Source organism: Salmo trutta, chromosome 10 (genome assembly GCF_901001165.1).
Source record: "Salmo trutta chromosome 10, fSalTru1.1, whole genome shotgun sequence".
Classification (NCBI taxonomy): domain Eukaryota; kingdom Metazoa; phylum Chordata; class Actinopteri; order Salmoniformes; family Salmonidae; genus Salmo; species Salmo trutta.
Genome location: NC_042966.1, coordinates 12,846,440 through 12,861,981, shown reverse-complemented (window position 1 = coordinate 12,861,981; position 15,542 = coordinate 12,846,440). Strand labels below are relative to the sequence as shown.

Here is a 15,542-nt window from a genome sequence, read left to right as displayed (position 1 = left end):
TTGATGTCACTTGTTAAATCTACAGTGTAGATGAAGGGGAGGAGACAGGTTAAAGAAGGATTTTTAAGCATCGAGACAATTGAGACATGGATTATGTATTTGTGCCATTCAGAGGGTGAATAGGCAAGACAAAAAATGTAAGTGCCTTTGAATGGGGTACGGGGTATGGGTTTATGTCAAAAACTATAACGCTGCTGGGTTTTTCATGCTCAACAGTTTCCCGCTTGTATAAAGAATGGTCACACCCAAAGGACATCCAGCCACCTTGACACAACTGTGGGAAGCTTTGGAGTCAACCTGGGCCAGCATCCCTGTCGAACGCTTTCGACACCTTGTAGAGTCCATGCCCCGACGAATTGAGGCTGTTCTGAGGGCTAAATGGAGGTGGTGCTTGAGGGGGGGTGCAACTCAATGTTTTGAATGTTGGTCATGTTTGGTATACTGAGCAAAGATGGTGTATGATGAGGAGAGATGTTGGTGGCATTGCTCACTTCTGGGAGAAGAGGTCTCTGTATGGACTCCCATGCTGCATGGCGATGCCGTAGCCTTTGCTGCTCATGCTGTTTCCTGTGACAGTGATGGTGCAGTCATCGTCCGTCAGTGCGGCGTACTCCACCACAGCCATGTCCCATAGAAAGGCATACGGGCCCTTCTTTGCCTGCAGAGGAATGACAGTCATGACCCAGTTAATGATCCAGACGCTATACATTCTGCCTCTATGCAATCATTGTTTTCCATGATAGAACCTAAAGGACAATAGAAGGCCTACATGTGGGAATTGCTGTGACTATACTGTAGTATCCCAACTCCAAGAAAGTGTTGTACTCTAATGAACATGTGGAAAACATACATACTTCAATACATTTCCTGTAAAGGTGTCTTTTCTAGTTTGAGTCTCATTGTAGACTGCGCTATTTGCTCATTTGATTGAAAAACCTTTTAGCTCAGAGGGCTCTATTTTCAGCTTTTGCGAGAGGCGCAAGTGTCAAACGTAAGTTAGTTTGCAATTTCATCATGTACAGTAAAAACTGGCGCATTGGCATTTTCCACCCCTTACACCACGTTCAACAATTTACCTGTCTAACATCAGCTCGCTTGCGCTGTGGCGGGGGGGCTGAACTTCCTGATTTAGCCTCGGTTTCAATTCTCCTAATCAGGAAATGCGACTGAGAACGAGATTTGGGTTTTGGAGGTGTGCTTTGTTGTGGGTGTCTCTTGTGTGTGTGATCTAAAGTGGGAAGTATTTGTACTTTCACTCTCCCAAAACAGTACACAGTTACTCACCCTTCTAATTAACTTGAAACAGTGTAACCAGGTCTTCTGTTTGGAAGTATTTTATTTTTTATTTAACCAAGCAAGTCATTTAAGAACAAATTTTTATTTACAATGACGGCCTAGGAACAATGGGTTAACTGCCTTGTTCAGCGGCAGAATGTCAGAATTTTACCTTGTCAGCTCGGGGATTTGATCTAGCAACCTTTCGGTTACTGGCCCAATTGCTCTAACCACTAAGCTACCTGCCGCCCCAAGTAGCCTAGACTAGCTAGCAAGCTAGCCATCTTCTTTCACCAATTAGCTTCAGCCGGCCGATATGCGACCGTGGCAAAGTTGTTTTGACTTTGGATACTCTATGGGGCTAGTTAGGGACCATCAATAAATTACACAATGTGTTCAACACCTTTTAGTTGTCTCATTAAATGCTTTAAATATTTGTATATGCATTTCTAAAATGTATAGTTGGTTTGAGGTTTTTAATTAATTGAAATACGGAGCTATACATTGAAGAATATTGTCCCGTCTACAGTGCCTTCGGAAAGTATTCAGACCCCTTGACTTTCTACACATTTTGTTACAGCCTCATTCTAAAATGTATTCAATAAAAAAAATCCTCAGCAATCTGCACACAATACCCCATGATGACAAAGCCAAAGCCAAAACAGGTTTTTAAATCAAATATCACATTTACATAAGTATTCTGACCCTTTGCTATGAGACTCGAAATTGAGCTCAGGTGCATCTTGTTTCCATTGATCATCCTTGAGATATTTCTACAACTTGATTGGAGTCCACCTGGGGTGGATTCAAATGATTGGACATGATTTGGAAAGGCACACACCTGTCTATATAAGGTCCCACAGTTGACAGTGCATGTCAGAGCAAAAACCAAGCCATGAGGTCGAAGGAATTGTCCGTAGAGCTCCGAGACAGAATTGTATCGAGGCACAGATCTGGGGAAGGGCACTACAGAGGGTAGTGCGAATGGCCCAGTATATCACTGGGGTCAAGCGTCCCGCCATCCAGGACCTCTATACCAGGCGGTGTCAGAGGAAGGCCCTAAAAATTGTCAAAGACTCCAGCCACCCTAGTCACAGACTGTTCGCTCTGCTACCGCACGGCAAGCGATACTGGAGCACCAACTTTAGGTCCAAGAGGCTTCTAAACAGCTTCTACACCCAAGCCATAAGACTCCTGAACACCTAATCAAATGGCTACCCAGACTATTTGCATTGCCCCCCCCCCCCATACTGTTACCCCCTGCATATAGTCTCGCTATTGTTATTTTACTGCTGCTCTTTAATTACTTGTTGCTTTTGTATTTATTATTCTTGTCCATATTTTTTTTAAACTGCATTGTTGGTTAGGGGCTCGTAAGTAAGCATTTCACTGTAAGGTCTACACCTGTTGTATTCAGCGCATGTGACTAATACATTTTGATTTGATTTGAAAACATTTCTGCAGCATTGAAGGTCCCTAAGAACACAGTGAACTCCATTATTCTTAAATGGAATACGTTTGGAACCATCAACACTCTTCTTAGAGTGCCAAGCATCACGTCTGGAGGAAACCTGGCACCATCCCTACGGTGAAGCATGGTGGTGGCAGCATCATGCTGCGGGGGTGTTTTTCAGCAGCAGGGACTGGGAGACTAGTCAGAATCGAGGCAAATATGTACGGAGAAAAGTACAGAGAGATCCTTGATGAAAACCTGCTTCAGAGTGCAGGACCTCAGACTGAAGGCGAAGGTTCACCTTCAAACAGGACAACGACCCTAAGCACACAGCCAAGACAACGCAGGAGTGGCTTCGGGACAAGTTTCTGAATGTCCTTGAGTGGCCCAGTCAGAGCTCGGACTTGAACCCTATCGAACATCTCTGGACAGACCTGAAAATAGCTGTGTAGCAACGCACCCCATCCAACCTGACAGAGCTTGAGAGGATCTGTAGAGAAGAATGGGAGAAACTCCCCAAATACAAGTGTGCCAGGTTGTAGCAGCATACCCAAGAAGACTCAAGGCTGTAATTGCTGCCATTGGGGGCTTCAACAAAGTACTGAGTAAAGGGTATGAATACTTATGTAAATGTGATATTTATGTTATTTATTTTTTTATAAATGATAAAACATTTCTAAAAACCTGTTTTTGCTTTGTCATTATGGGGTATTGTGTGTAGATTGATGAGGGGAAAAAACAATTTAATACATTTTTGAATAAGGCTGTAACCTAACAAAATGTGGAAAAAGTTGAGGCGTCTGAATACTTTGCAAAGGTAATTTACTGATGGTCCTTAATTAGCCCCATAGGAATATCGAATGTCAAACCAAATTGACCATGGACATTACGATCGTGTCTCGTGCAGCTGCGCTCCGAATTGATGATTACTTGGGTGCTGCCAGTCACGGTCATGTGGGCAGGTTTGAAATAAACACAACCCAAGAAAAATTGCTACAGTACATTCTGTGATATATATTTTTTTCCGGTCAGCTTTAAATTAATGTTCAGCTTATAAAGGCTTCATAAAGCCTTCATAATGCCTTCATAAGCACTACATAAATGTGTTACAAATCATCTAACCACATGTCATGCTCTATAAAGGGTTCATAAATGTGGAATGACTGTGACATAACCATCAATTTCAAATGTGACATAACCCACTATATAAAATATGACATAAGCACCGCTTAATAAAGTCTTTATAAATCATATTAAGTTGAGGCTTCACAAAGCATTTATGACCTTGTCATGCATCTTGGTAGAGCATTGCAACACCAGAATAGTGGGTTAGATTACCAGGACCACCCATATGTAAAAATGTATGCATGCATGACTAAGTCGCTTTGGATAAATGGACCTGACTGGACCTGATCTCAATTTTCCCAAACGTGTTGTGCTGCAGGATTACACACACTCTAAAGTGCAGTCATGCACATCAAACAACGTTGGTAGGGTGCTTTAAAATCAGTATGTATTTTTTGCCTAATTCAGTTTTTTTCCCATATTGCGTTTTCTCGGTTTTGTTTTTCCAGGTTTTGGATTTCCCCCATTTTGTTCTCGTTTTACCCCAGTTTTTAATAGAAAAACCAATTAGGATTTTCTGTGTTCACAGGAATGCTTATACCACGTCGGGGAATGTATTTTTTGTGTCGTTATCTTTAATTCAGTGTGTATGCAAATCAAATGCCCACTTGCGGTGCCACTGCACAGCGAAAAACAAGCAAGTTCAACTTTATTTATTGTAATTTCAATTGATCTGTAGTAGTTATATAAGTGTTGAGTTAGATTACATAGCTACCTCAATCGTTATTTAAAATTATTTTTGTGACTTCACAGCAATTGCTAGCTAGCTAACAGATCCGCTAACTTTATTTGTTGTTACTTTTAAGGTTGGAGCCAACATGCAGTACCTCCAGCAGGCAGATGAGGCAATAACCATTTGTCCGCCAGCTCAGGGGACAAGCTACACTATTCACAGCCCTGTGTAATGTTCAATGAAACTGCATTGCTAGACTTATTGCAATGTAATGTATTTGTATTGTTTTAAACATGTATAAATAAAAGAAAATGCATGGTTTAAACTTGATTTTAATGTTTATATATTTGAGCTGTTAGTGATACTTCCTTTAGAGTTAACACATTTGTGTTTACATCATTAAGCCTTTTTCTATGTCTTATCAATGACCAAAGGTCTTTGACTTTATAGTAAGTACAAGGTAATTTGATATAAGGCATTTATGAATGTGTTATGAATGACCAAAGGTGTCTGACTTTATAGTAAGTACAGTGTCATATAATAAGGTACTTATGAATGTGTTATGAATGACTAAAGGTGTCTGACTTTATACTAAGTACAGTGTCATGCGATATAGTCTTTATGGATGTGTTATGACCGAAGGTGTCTCATTTCAAAGTATTACAGGACACAATATAAAGTGTAAATAAATATGTTATACTTGTTCTGCTGATTTATGAAGGTTCTCATGATACACAGGTTACTACTGTAGGGTGTGAGAGGTATGTAGATGGATTGATGGAACTGCAAAGCTTGCGTTTGCATGTGTGTGTCAGAGCCGAGATGATATGGAGTAGTCCTACAGCCCCGGAGACTACCGCACAAGGTACTCCTCTTCAGTTCCCATGCTGGACACCAGGGCTTGATTACAACCTGTTACAATGATGCCAACATTTTGTGACTGATCTTTCAGCGGGAGAGAGGGTGAATGTGTTAGACCTGACTGAGCCCAGCAACCCACGGTATGGCTTGTTATATTGTTGTCAAAGATCTGACTAGGTCCAGCCCCCCACGGTATGGCTTGTTATATTATTGTCAAAGACCTGACTTGGTCCAGCCCCCCACGGTATGGCTTGTTATATTGTTGTGTCAAAGACCTGACTGGGTCCAGCACCCCACGGTATGGCTTGTATAATACATGTCTCTGACTCATATCAATGCCACATAGGCCGTTTTCAAAATAATAAGTTTCTTATTACATTCAGTTGCTCTTTAAGACTGACCAAAAGCTGGTCTTAGTGGTAACATAAATGGTCATGGCATGGATTTTGCCAGAGGCCTTATATACATCACCCATGTGTTCTTAAAATATCACGAGCAGCAAAACAGTCATACAGTCTTTATATTGAGCATAATTTTTTGTCCAGCTTCTGTGTAAAGTTTATATTCATTATGTGGGATGCCCACTGCATGAAAGGGATCAGTGACTTTAGGACATTTCCCCATTCTCTTTATATTGAATATTTTTCCAGCTCCTGTGAAAAGTTTGGATGTGTGTCAAATCCGCCATAGTCTACATTGTCTTAGACCTAATATTATATGCCCACGGGGAGCAATTATGGTGCCTCTAACTGAATTTAGACATAGCCTATTTAATTAAAACAAGTTGATGTTCCCTTTTATTATAATTTAATTATTCAATGTCTTTTTTAGGTCTTATCAATACTGAATTTAATCTTGCTTATTGACAACCTTTGGCATGTCCATGGCTCAGACATAATGCAGTTTACAGTAGGCCTATATCAGTGCAAATGAAACGTTTAACAATATATTTCTATAATGATGCCATGCAATTACTTAGAACAATGTGGACTGCAAACATGTTCAACATGACAGCAAATAGGGGATAGGTCGACATTTTGTTATTTTGTTTCTGTAGGCTATTTAACAAACTAGGCTATAACGGACTAATATTCGAAGTTGATGACAATGCAATACATACAAGACTGTAAATAACAACCAAATGGAACCATGGAGCACGTTCTGATTGGCCAGTGAAAGGTCAAAGCCTTGACACACCTAGAACTTGTTTATTCATCAAAACTAGCCCTTTCGCACCACAGCCAGCTACTGCGCCCATACTTCTGGTTGTGAAAATACCAAAAATATTTCGGACAAACCGCAAACCTATAGCGTTACCACCAGCGCTAAGATTTACCATTGCGCTAAGTTTGTCAAAATAGAGTCCAGAGACAGAAGGTGCCTGATGTGTGTTTTGATGTTGTATCCAAGTAACTTCTACCTCTTACAGTTAACTAACACAAATACATCTTCCATCCTGCTAAAAGGCTCATTTAGCTGAGTTTGAGACAAAAAGCCTTTGTTTTGTAGTATAAAGACTAAATGTGACAGAAAGCTAATTAAAATGTGTACACAGTACAAATGTGAAGATCTATGATATGAAATATTACTTCTCAGCATATTGGCAGGCAAAGTATTGTTCTTTCTTGGCCATTTATTACGGGCAGTATATGAGATTAACCAATATAATTGTGACAATGTCACAAAACAGCACTTGCAGTTTATTCAGACAGATAGTGAAAGATAATGTTGAATTTGCCTGTCTAATTGGTTTGAAATACTGTGGAACTACAGGCACAGTTTAAGGGAGAACAGTATGACTTCATACTGTGAAACGACAATGGAAAGACTGTTTTTTTTTGCCAAATATGAAACTTTTTTTTTTCTTTTTTGAAATACACAGTAGCTATGCAATTACTACTTAAAAGAGTTGCCAGCCTGTACTTAGGCATCCTCTCTTTATTGGCATGTACCTGTTTTGTCTTCGTCAACCTACCTTGCGGATGCCTTCTGAGGGACTGGACACAGAGTAGTCATGGCCGTTGTTCTTGCTGATGGTCCGCCACAGCTCTGCGTATGTGCTGTCCTGCTCCAGCGGGTTGGTGCCCTTGTTCTTGAAGTATTCATAGACGGCTGAGTCTCTCACAGTGCCGTAGGACACATCCATCTGCCTGGACAGGTCCTGGAATGTTCTGTAGAGACAGAGGGAAGAACACAGAGAAATACATCAAGTCAAGTGTTTTACAAGAACAGATACTGTATGTACAGTAAAGTACACTGTAAAATATACTTTGGGGCCTCACGAGTGGCGCAGCTGTCTAAGGCACTGAATCTCGGTGCTTGAGGCGTCACTACAGACCCGAGTTTGATCCCGGGCTGTGACGCAGCCACCTGCAACCGGGAGACCCATGAGGTGGCGCACAATTGGCCCAGCATTGTCCGGGTTAGGGGAGGGTTTGGGCGGGCCCGGGATGTCATTGCCCCATCGCGCTCTAGCGACTCCTTTGGTGGGCTGGGCGCATGCACGCTGACACGACCGGCAGATGTACGTTGTTTCCTCCGACACATTGTGCGGCTGGCTTCCGGATTAAGCGAGCAGTGTGTCAAGAAGCAGCGCAGCTTGGCAGGGCTGTGTTTCGGAGGACATTTGCCTCTCCCGAGTCCATACGAGAGTTGCAGCGATGGGAAAAGACTAACTACCAATTGCATATCATGAAATTGGGAGCACCTCCAAGTACTTTTTACATGGGTGTTCAATTATAAAGATGACCACTACTCAAAATGTTACTAATATAATAGCAGATTCTGTCAACTGAACTTGATTCCCTGAATTGACATACACTACATGACCAAAAGTATGTGCTCGTTGAACATCTCATTCCAGAACCATGGGCATTAATATGGAGTTGATCCCCCCTTTGCTGCTATAACAGCCTCCACTCTTCTGGGAAGGCTTTCCACTAGATGTTGGAAAATTGCTGCAGGGACTTGCTTCCATTCAGCTACAAGAGCATTAGTGAGGTCAGCACTTAGGCCTGGCAATTAGGCCTGGCTCGCAGTCACCGCTACAATTCATTTCAAAGGTTTTCGATGGGGTTGAGGTCAGAGTTCATGCAAGCCAGTCACGTTCTTCCACACCAATCTCAACAAACCATTTCTGTATAGACTTCGCTTTGTGCACAGCGGCATTGTCAGGCTAAAAAACAAAAGGGCCTTCCCCCAAACTGTTGCCATTAAGTTGGAGGCACAGAATTGCCTAGAATGCCATTGTATGCTGTAGCGTAAAGATTTCCCTTCACTGGAACTAAGAGGCCTAGCCCAAACCATTAAAAACAGCCCCAGACCATTATTCCTCCTCCACCAAACTTTACAGTTGGCAATAGGTATTGGGGCAGGTAGCTTTCTCCTGGAATCCACCAAACCAGGATTAGTGTGTTGGATTGCCAGATGGTGAATCATGATTCATGCTCCAGAGTCCAATGGCGGCTAGCTTTACACCACTCCAGCCGATGATTGGCATTGCGCATGGTGAATTTAGGCTTGTGTTCAGCTGCTCGGCCATGGAAACCCATTTCATGAAGCTCCCGACGAACAGTTCTTGTGAGGATGTTGCTTCCAGAGGCAGTTTGGAACTCGGTCGTGAGTGTTGCAACCGAGGACAGACGTTTTTACATGCTACTCGCTTCAGCACTCGGCGGTCCCGTTCGGTGAGCTTTTGTGGCAGTTTAGTCTCCTCAACTGGCTCAATAGTCGCATTATTCAATAATAGATCTAAACAAGGTTTAGTGTTGAGTGAGTGCTTTGTCCCAAAGATGATGGTTTTAGTTTGAGATATTTAGCACCAGCCTATTGCTAGTTACCCATTCTAAAACTGTCTGGTGCTATATGTTAAGTGTCTCTGTTATATAATTTACTGTTGCAGCCAATGTGTATACTGTTGAGTTGTCAGCGTACATAGACACACAGGTTATTTATAAAAACAGAAAACAATAATGTCCATAGCCGGCTGCCCTGCGGTACACCACATTCAACTGAATTTGAATGAGAGAGTCCAATAACGAAATCCCTAGACAGATAACTCTCAATCCATAATAAGGCAGAGGATGCAAATCCATAACACCTACGTTTTTTCAGCAACAGGTTATGATCAATGACATCAAAAGCTGCACTGAAGTCTAACAAATCAGCTTCCACAATCTTCTTACTATAAATGTCTTTCAGCCAATCATCAGTCATTTGTGTCAGTGCTGAGCATGTTGAGTGCCCTTCCCTATAAGCATGCTGTTGTTCATTTGTTTTCTGTAAAATAACTTTGTATTTGATCAAACACAAATTTTTCCAAAAGTTTGCTAAGCACTTGTCACAGGCTGATTGGTCAGCTGTTTGAACCATTAAAAGGTGCTCTGCTATTCTTGGGTAGCGGAATGATGGCACCACGTTGAAAGTCACTGAGCTCTTCAGTAAGGTCATTCTACTGCTAAAGTTTGTCTATGGAGATTGCATGGCTGTGTGCTCGATTTTATACACCTGTCAGCAATGGATGTTAATTTGGGATGGCAGGTAGCCTAGTGGTTAGAGCGTTGGACTAATAACCGAAAAGTTGCAAGATTAAATCCCCAAGCTGCCAAGGTAAAAATATGTAATTCTGCCCCTGAACAAGGCAGTTAACCCACTGTTCCAAGGCCATCACTGAAAATAAGAATTTGTTCTTAACTGACTTGCCTAGTTAAATAAATAAAGGTAAAAAAATTGGCTGAAATAGCCAAATTCACTAATTTGAAGGGATATCCACATACCTTTGTATATATAGTATTTCAAAGCAACACATTAACTTGTTAACTTTTCAAGTTGAAAAAGATGTAAAAAATTAACAGAGCAAATTGAGGATAGGCCTATATACATGCAGATGTCAGATGTATGCTCTCAGTGTGAGACAGCTCCAGGTGGGCAAGCTGTTGCATAGCAGCGCTCTGTTTAGACACTCGCTGGTCTGTGTCATAACAACAGTCCAGGGGAAATGAAGGTCAAAATGTCTTATGGACATCACAAGACAGGGAATAATGATGCTGATGAGTTGTTTGTAAGCGTATTAGTCTGTAAACACCAGATGAGATACAGGAAATCATTTAAGAGAAGTGGTAAAGGGACATTGTTTTAACGTTAAAGGTGGGAAAGCCTGACTTTTAATAAAAACGGACTCTTAAACAAATGAATTACTTTTGTGCTGGATCAGATCAGGGTATCACAAAAAAGCCAATAACATCATTTACACACACCTCATTTGTCTCAAAGAGAGTGAGATAAGCAGCTATCATGTAATAAACACTGAGCAACACAAACCTCTAACCTTACAGAACAATCGAGTGTCTAAAACATGTCATCTTACTCTATCCTGTAGAGAAATCTACCCACAACTTTGTAATAGTTAGTTGCCTTTCTATAAGGTGACAGGCAACGTCCACACCTACTTTATCATCAGTTTTATAAAAGAGTGCTAACAATTCTAATTGAACTTGATAGCTAGGAGTATTCACTGTGATGCAGTGAAAGATTTCTGATTCGAGTGTGCAATTAAATTAAGCTCTTCATTATGAGCGAAACACATTGCTACTTGGTTACCAATGTGTGGAAGAGTAATTCAAATATGCCGTGCATATCATACACTCTGTGTATACGATTCACCCTTCACTTTTTCCACATTTTGTTACGTTACAGGCTTATTCAAAAATTATTAAAAACAGGTTTAAAGAGATTTTTGCAAATGTACTAAAATTCAGACCCTTTGCTATGAGATTTGAAATTGAGCTCAGGTGCATCCTGTTTCCATTGATCATCCTTGAGATGTTTCTACAACTTCATTGGAGTCCACCTGTGGTAAATTCAATTGATTGGACCTGATTTGGAAAGGCACATGCCTGTCTATATAAGGTCCCACAGTTGGCAGTACATGTCAGAGCAAAAACCAAGCCATGAGGTTTAAGGAATTGTCCATAGAGCACTGAGACAGGATTGTGTCGAGGCACAGATCTGGGGAAGGGTAACACATTTCTGCAGCATTGAAGGTCCCCAAGAATACAGTGCCATCCATCATTCTTAAATGGAAGAAGTTTGGAACCACCAAGACTCTTCCTAGAGGTGGCCGCCCAGCCAAACTGAGCAATTTGGGGAGAAGGGCCTTGGTCAGGGAGACTGAATCCTCGTCAGGCAAGGTGGGCCATGTTTTTCACCCGTTTTGTGTTTACCCTCTCTTACAGACCAGGTTCCCAGAACGTCAATGCAGACGCACTGTCCCGGCTGTATGACACAGAGGAGCGGTCCATGGATCCCACTCCCATCATCCCAGCCTCTTGTTTGATGGCACAGGTAGTATTGGAGCTGGACGAGGACATTGAGCGGGCGTCACGTGCAGAGCCCGTTCCCCCACAGTGTCCAGCTGGACGTCTGTACGTTCCGTCCGCTGTCCGCGACCGATTGATCTACTGGGCTCACACGTTACCCTCCTCTGGTCATCCTGGGATTGGTCGGACGATGCGCTGTCTTAGTGGGAGGTACTGGTGGCCCACCTTAGCTAAGGACGTGAGGGTTTATGTTTCCTCCTGCTCAGTGTGCGCCCAGTGCAAGGGTCCTAGACACTTACCTAGAGGTAAGTTACAACCCTTACCCGTTCCACAACGGCCGTGGTCGCACTTGTCGGTGGATTTCATAACCGATCTTCCACCTTCACAAGGTAAGACCACGATCCTGGTCGTTGTGGATCGCTTTTCTAAGTCCTGTCGTCTCCTCCCTTTGCCCGGTCTCCCTACGGCCCTACAGACGGCGGAGGCTCTGTTTACCCACGTCCTTCAGCACTACGGGGTGCCTGAGAATATAGTGTCTGATCGAGGGCCCCAGTTCACGTCAAGGGTCTGGAAGGCATTCATGGAACGTCTGGGGGTCTCGGTTAGCCTTACCTCAGGTTTTCACCCCGAAAGTAACGGGCAGGGGGAGAGAGTTAATCAGGATGTGGGTAGGTTTCTGAGGTCTTATTGCCAGGACCGGCCGGGGAGTGGGCGGCGTTTGTGCCCTGGGCAGAGATGGCTCAGAACTCGCTCCGCCACTCCTCCTCTAACCTCACTCCATTTCAGTATGTGTTGGGGTATCAGCCGGTTCTGGCCCCTTGGCCTCAGAGTCAGACCGAGGCTCCTGCGATGGACCACTGGTTCCGGCGCGCGGAGGAGACCTGGGACGCAGCTCACGTCCACCCTCAGCGCGCCGTACGACGTCAAAAAGCTGGCGCAGACCGTCACCGCAGTGAGGCCCCGGTGTTCGCACCGGGGGACAGGGTCTGGCTCTCGACCCGAAACCTGCCCCTCCGCCTGCCCTGCCGGAAGCTGAGTCCGCGGTTTGTGGGGCCGTTTAAAGTCCTGAGGAGATTGAACGAGGTATGTTATAGGTTAAAGCTTCCCCCCAATTACCGCATTAACCCCTCGTTCCATGTGTCTCTCCTCAGGCCGGTGGTGGCTGGCCCGCTCCAGGAGGCCGAGGAGCGGGAGGTTCCTCCGCCCCCTCTGGACATTGAGGGGGCCCCGGCGTACTCCGTTCGATCCATCCTGGATTCGAGACGTTGGGCGAGGGGTCTTCAGTACCTCGTGGACTGGGAGGGGTACGGTCCGGAGGAGAGATCCTGTGTTCCGGTGGAGGAGGTGTTAGATCCTTCCATGCTGAGCGAGTTCCATCGTCTCCATCCGGATCGCCCTGCACCTCGTCCTCCGGGTCGTCGCACTGCTGGAGCCGCGCGTCGGGGGGGGGGGGTACTGTCACGACTTCTGCCGAAGTCGATGCCGCTCCTTTTTCGGGTGGTGCTCGGCGATCGACGTCACCGGTCTTCTAGCCACCATTGATCAGTTTTTTTATTTTCTATTGGTTTTGTCTGGTCTCCTTACACACCTGTTTCTTTTCCCAATAATTACATGTTGTGTATTTAACCCTCTGTTTCCCCTCATATCCTTGTTGGTGATTGTTTGTTAAGTTATGTACGTGTTGTTTCTGTATCGGTGTGCGACGGGTTATTGTTTACCCGGATTATTTTCTAAGTTGGTTTTGGAGTTAGTTTTTTTAATAAATACTCCATTTTTTTTAACCACTTTGGTTTCTCCTGCGCCTGACTTCCCTGCCACCTACATACACGGATTATGACACCGGACTTGAACCCTATCCAACATCTCTGGAGAGACCTGAAAATAGCTGTGCAGCAACGCTCCCCATCTAACCTGACAGAGCTTGAGAGGATCTGCAGAGAAGAATGGGAGAAACTCCCCAAATACAGGTGTGCCAAGCTTGTAGCGTCATACCCAAGAAGACTCGATGCTGTAATCGCTGCCAAAGGTGCTTCAATAAATTACTTGAGTAAAGGGTTTGAATACTTATGTAAATGTAATATTTCAGTTTTTTATTTTTAATACATTTGCAAAAATGTCAAAAAAACCTAGATTTCACTTTGTAATTATGGGGTATTGTGTGTAGATTGATTGAACAATTTTATCCATTTTAAAATAAGGCTGTCACGTAACAAAGTGAAGGGGTCTGAAAACTTTCCGAAGGCACTGTATCAGCATTGCTGCTAGGCTATCTCTGGGTCAGTCACCAAATCACACAGCAGTGTATCTATGCCAAGTTACCAGTGAGCATTGCATTGAGCCAGCAGCATACCACCCTGCATCCCACTGCTGGCATGCTTCTGAAGCTAAGCAGAGTTGGTCCTGGTCGGTCCCTAGATGGGAGACCAGATGTTGCTGGAAGTTGTGTTGGAGGGCCAGTAGGAGGCACTTTTTCCTCTGGTCTAAAAACGAATATCCCAATGCCCCAGGGCAGTGATGGGGACATTGCCCTGTGTAGGGTGCTGTCTTTTGAATGGGATGTTAAACGCGTGTCCTGACTCTCTGTGGTCACTAAAGATCCCATGGCACTTATTCTAAGAGTGTTAACCCTGGTGTCCTGGCTAAATTCCTAATCTGGCCTTCATAATCTCCCCTGTAACTATTCCCCAGGTTCTTGCTGTAAATTAGAATGTGTTCTCAGTCAACTTACCTGGTGAAATAAGGGTTAAATAAAATAAATTGCACACAATCATTAGTTTACAGTTTAGCAAACTGCTGTCAGTCTGAAAAATGCATATCTCAAACTAAAATGCTATTAAAGGGCATGCCTGCCACAATCTTCACCGGTCGCTATACTCTGGTTTAGAAGAAGAATTCATGCCCATTTGTAATGCAACGGTTGTGTATTTCACAGCTAATAAATATTTGTTTAAAGGCACATGGATGGTTTGCATTTTGGAATGAGCCCTGAGCATATAGTCACTATTGACAGCTTTAATTGAGGTATATCATAACTTGGCTGTCCCCGACTAAATATAATCTTAGTCGACCGAAAGTCATCTGTATTTTTTTAGCAATCGGTTGATTGGTCAATATTTTACAATGTCTATTTTTATATAGATACACCCTATGTGTTTTAATAAAATCAACGATATGCTTGTCTGATGCTGTTTGGTGAAATATGACACAGATCACTCAAGAGGGAGCCAGAGATCAAGATAACCAAAAGAGAAAAACCTTAACATGATCCAACCATCCTCCTCCCGCTCCTGCTGGTTTTCGCAGATTCTGCCATTACACTCCTGAAGGGGCCAGCAATAGGCTACACAAGGAGTTGGCAAACTTTCTCATGTGGAAAGCCAATTTATCTTAACATTTCTACCGATCACAATGCCAGTTATGGTTTTCATATGCACATTTTCGTGAAACAGTTGAATTTAATTTTAACTTTGTGTCTCAATTTTAACTTTGTGTCTCAAAATCATTGTCATGTGGTTAATTAAAACTATCTAAATCGAAATGAAAATAATACAAACCTAAAAGTTACTTATATTGCCAATGCCTACCATGTAAAAATAGCCAACATAAAGCCAACAAATAAAAACATTGCAGCCTGCATGTAAAAAAATATCCTGATAAAATCTTATAAATCACATTGCTACACATGGCCTGTCTGCAATGAACTTGAAACATTGTATCAGCTATTAACTTGGGTCCAGACTGAAGCTCCCAAGTGTATAAAATATTCTGGGCCCTCAGAGTTTCCGGTGCCAGTGAGCATGGGACAGACACAGCTGTAGGCTATTTTGTGCAAGGGATA

General features: G+C 43.1%; 1 protein-coding gene across 3 annotated transcripts in view; it reads right to left on the bottom strand.

Annotated features, from left to right (window-relative positions):
* The window catches only part of LOC115201131 (glutamate receptor ionotropic, delta-1), a 436,103-nt gene that overhangs the window by 20,286 nt on the left and 400,275 nt on the right, over positions 1 to 15,542 (bottom strand). For all 3 annotated transcript variants that reach the window (XM_029764453.1, XM_029764454.1, XM_029764455.1), the window contains exons 13-14: positions 7,363 to 7,558; positions 492 to 658 (exon numbers count right to left, since the gene is read on the bottom strand). In XM_029764453.1, the coding sequence (XP_029620313.1) occupies positions 492 to 658; positions 7,363 to 7,558 (363 nt within the window). The remainder of the gene's footprint in view (positions 1 to 491; positions 659 to 7,362; positions 7,559 to 15,542) is intronic.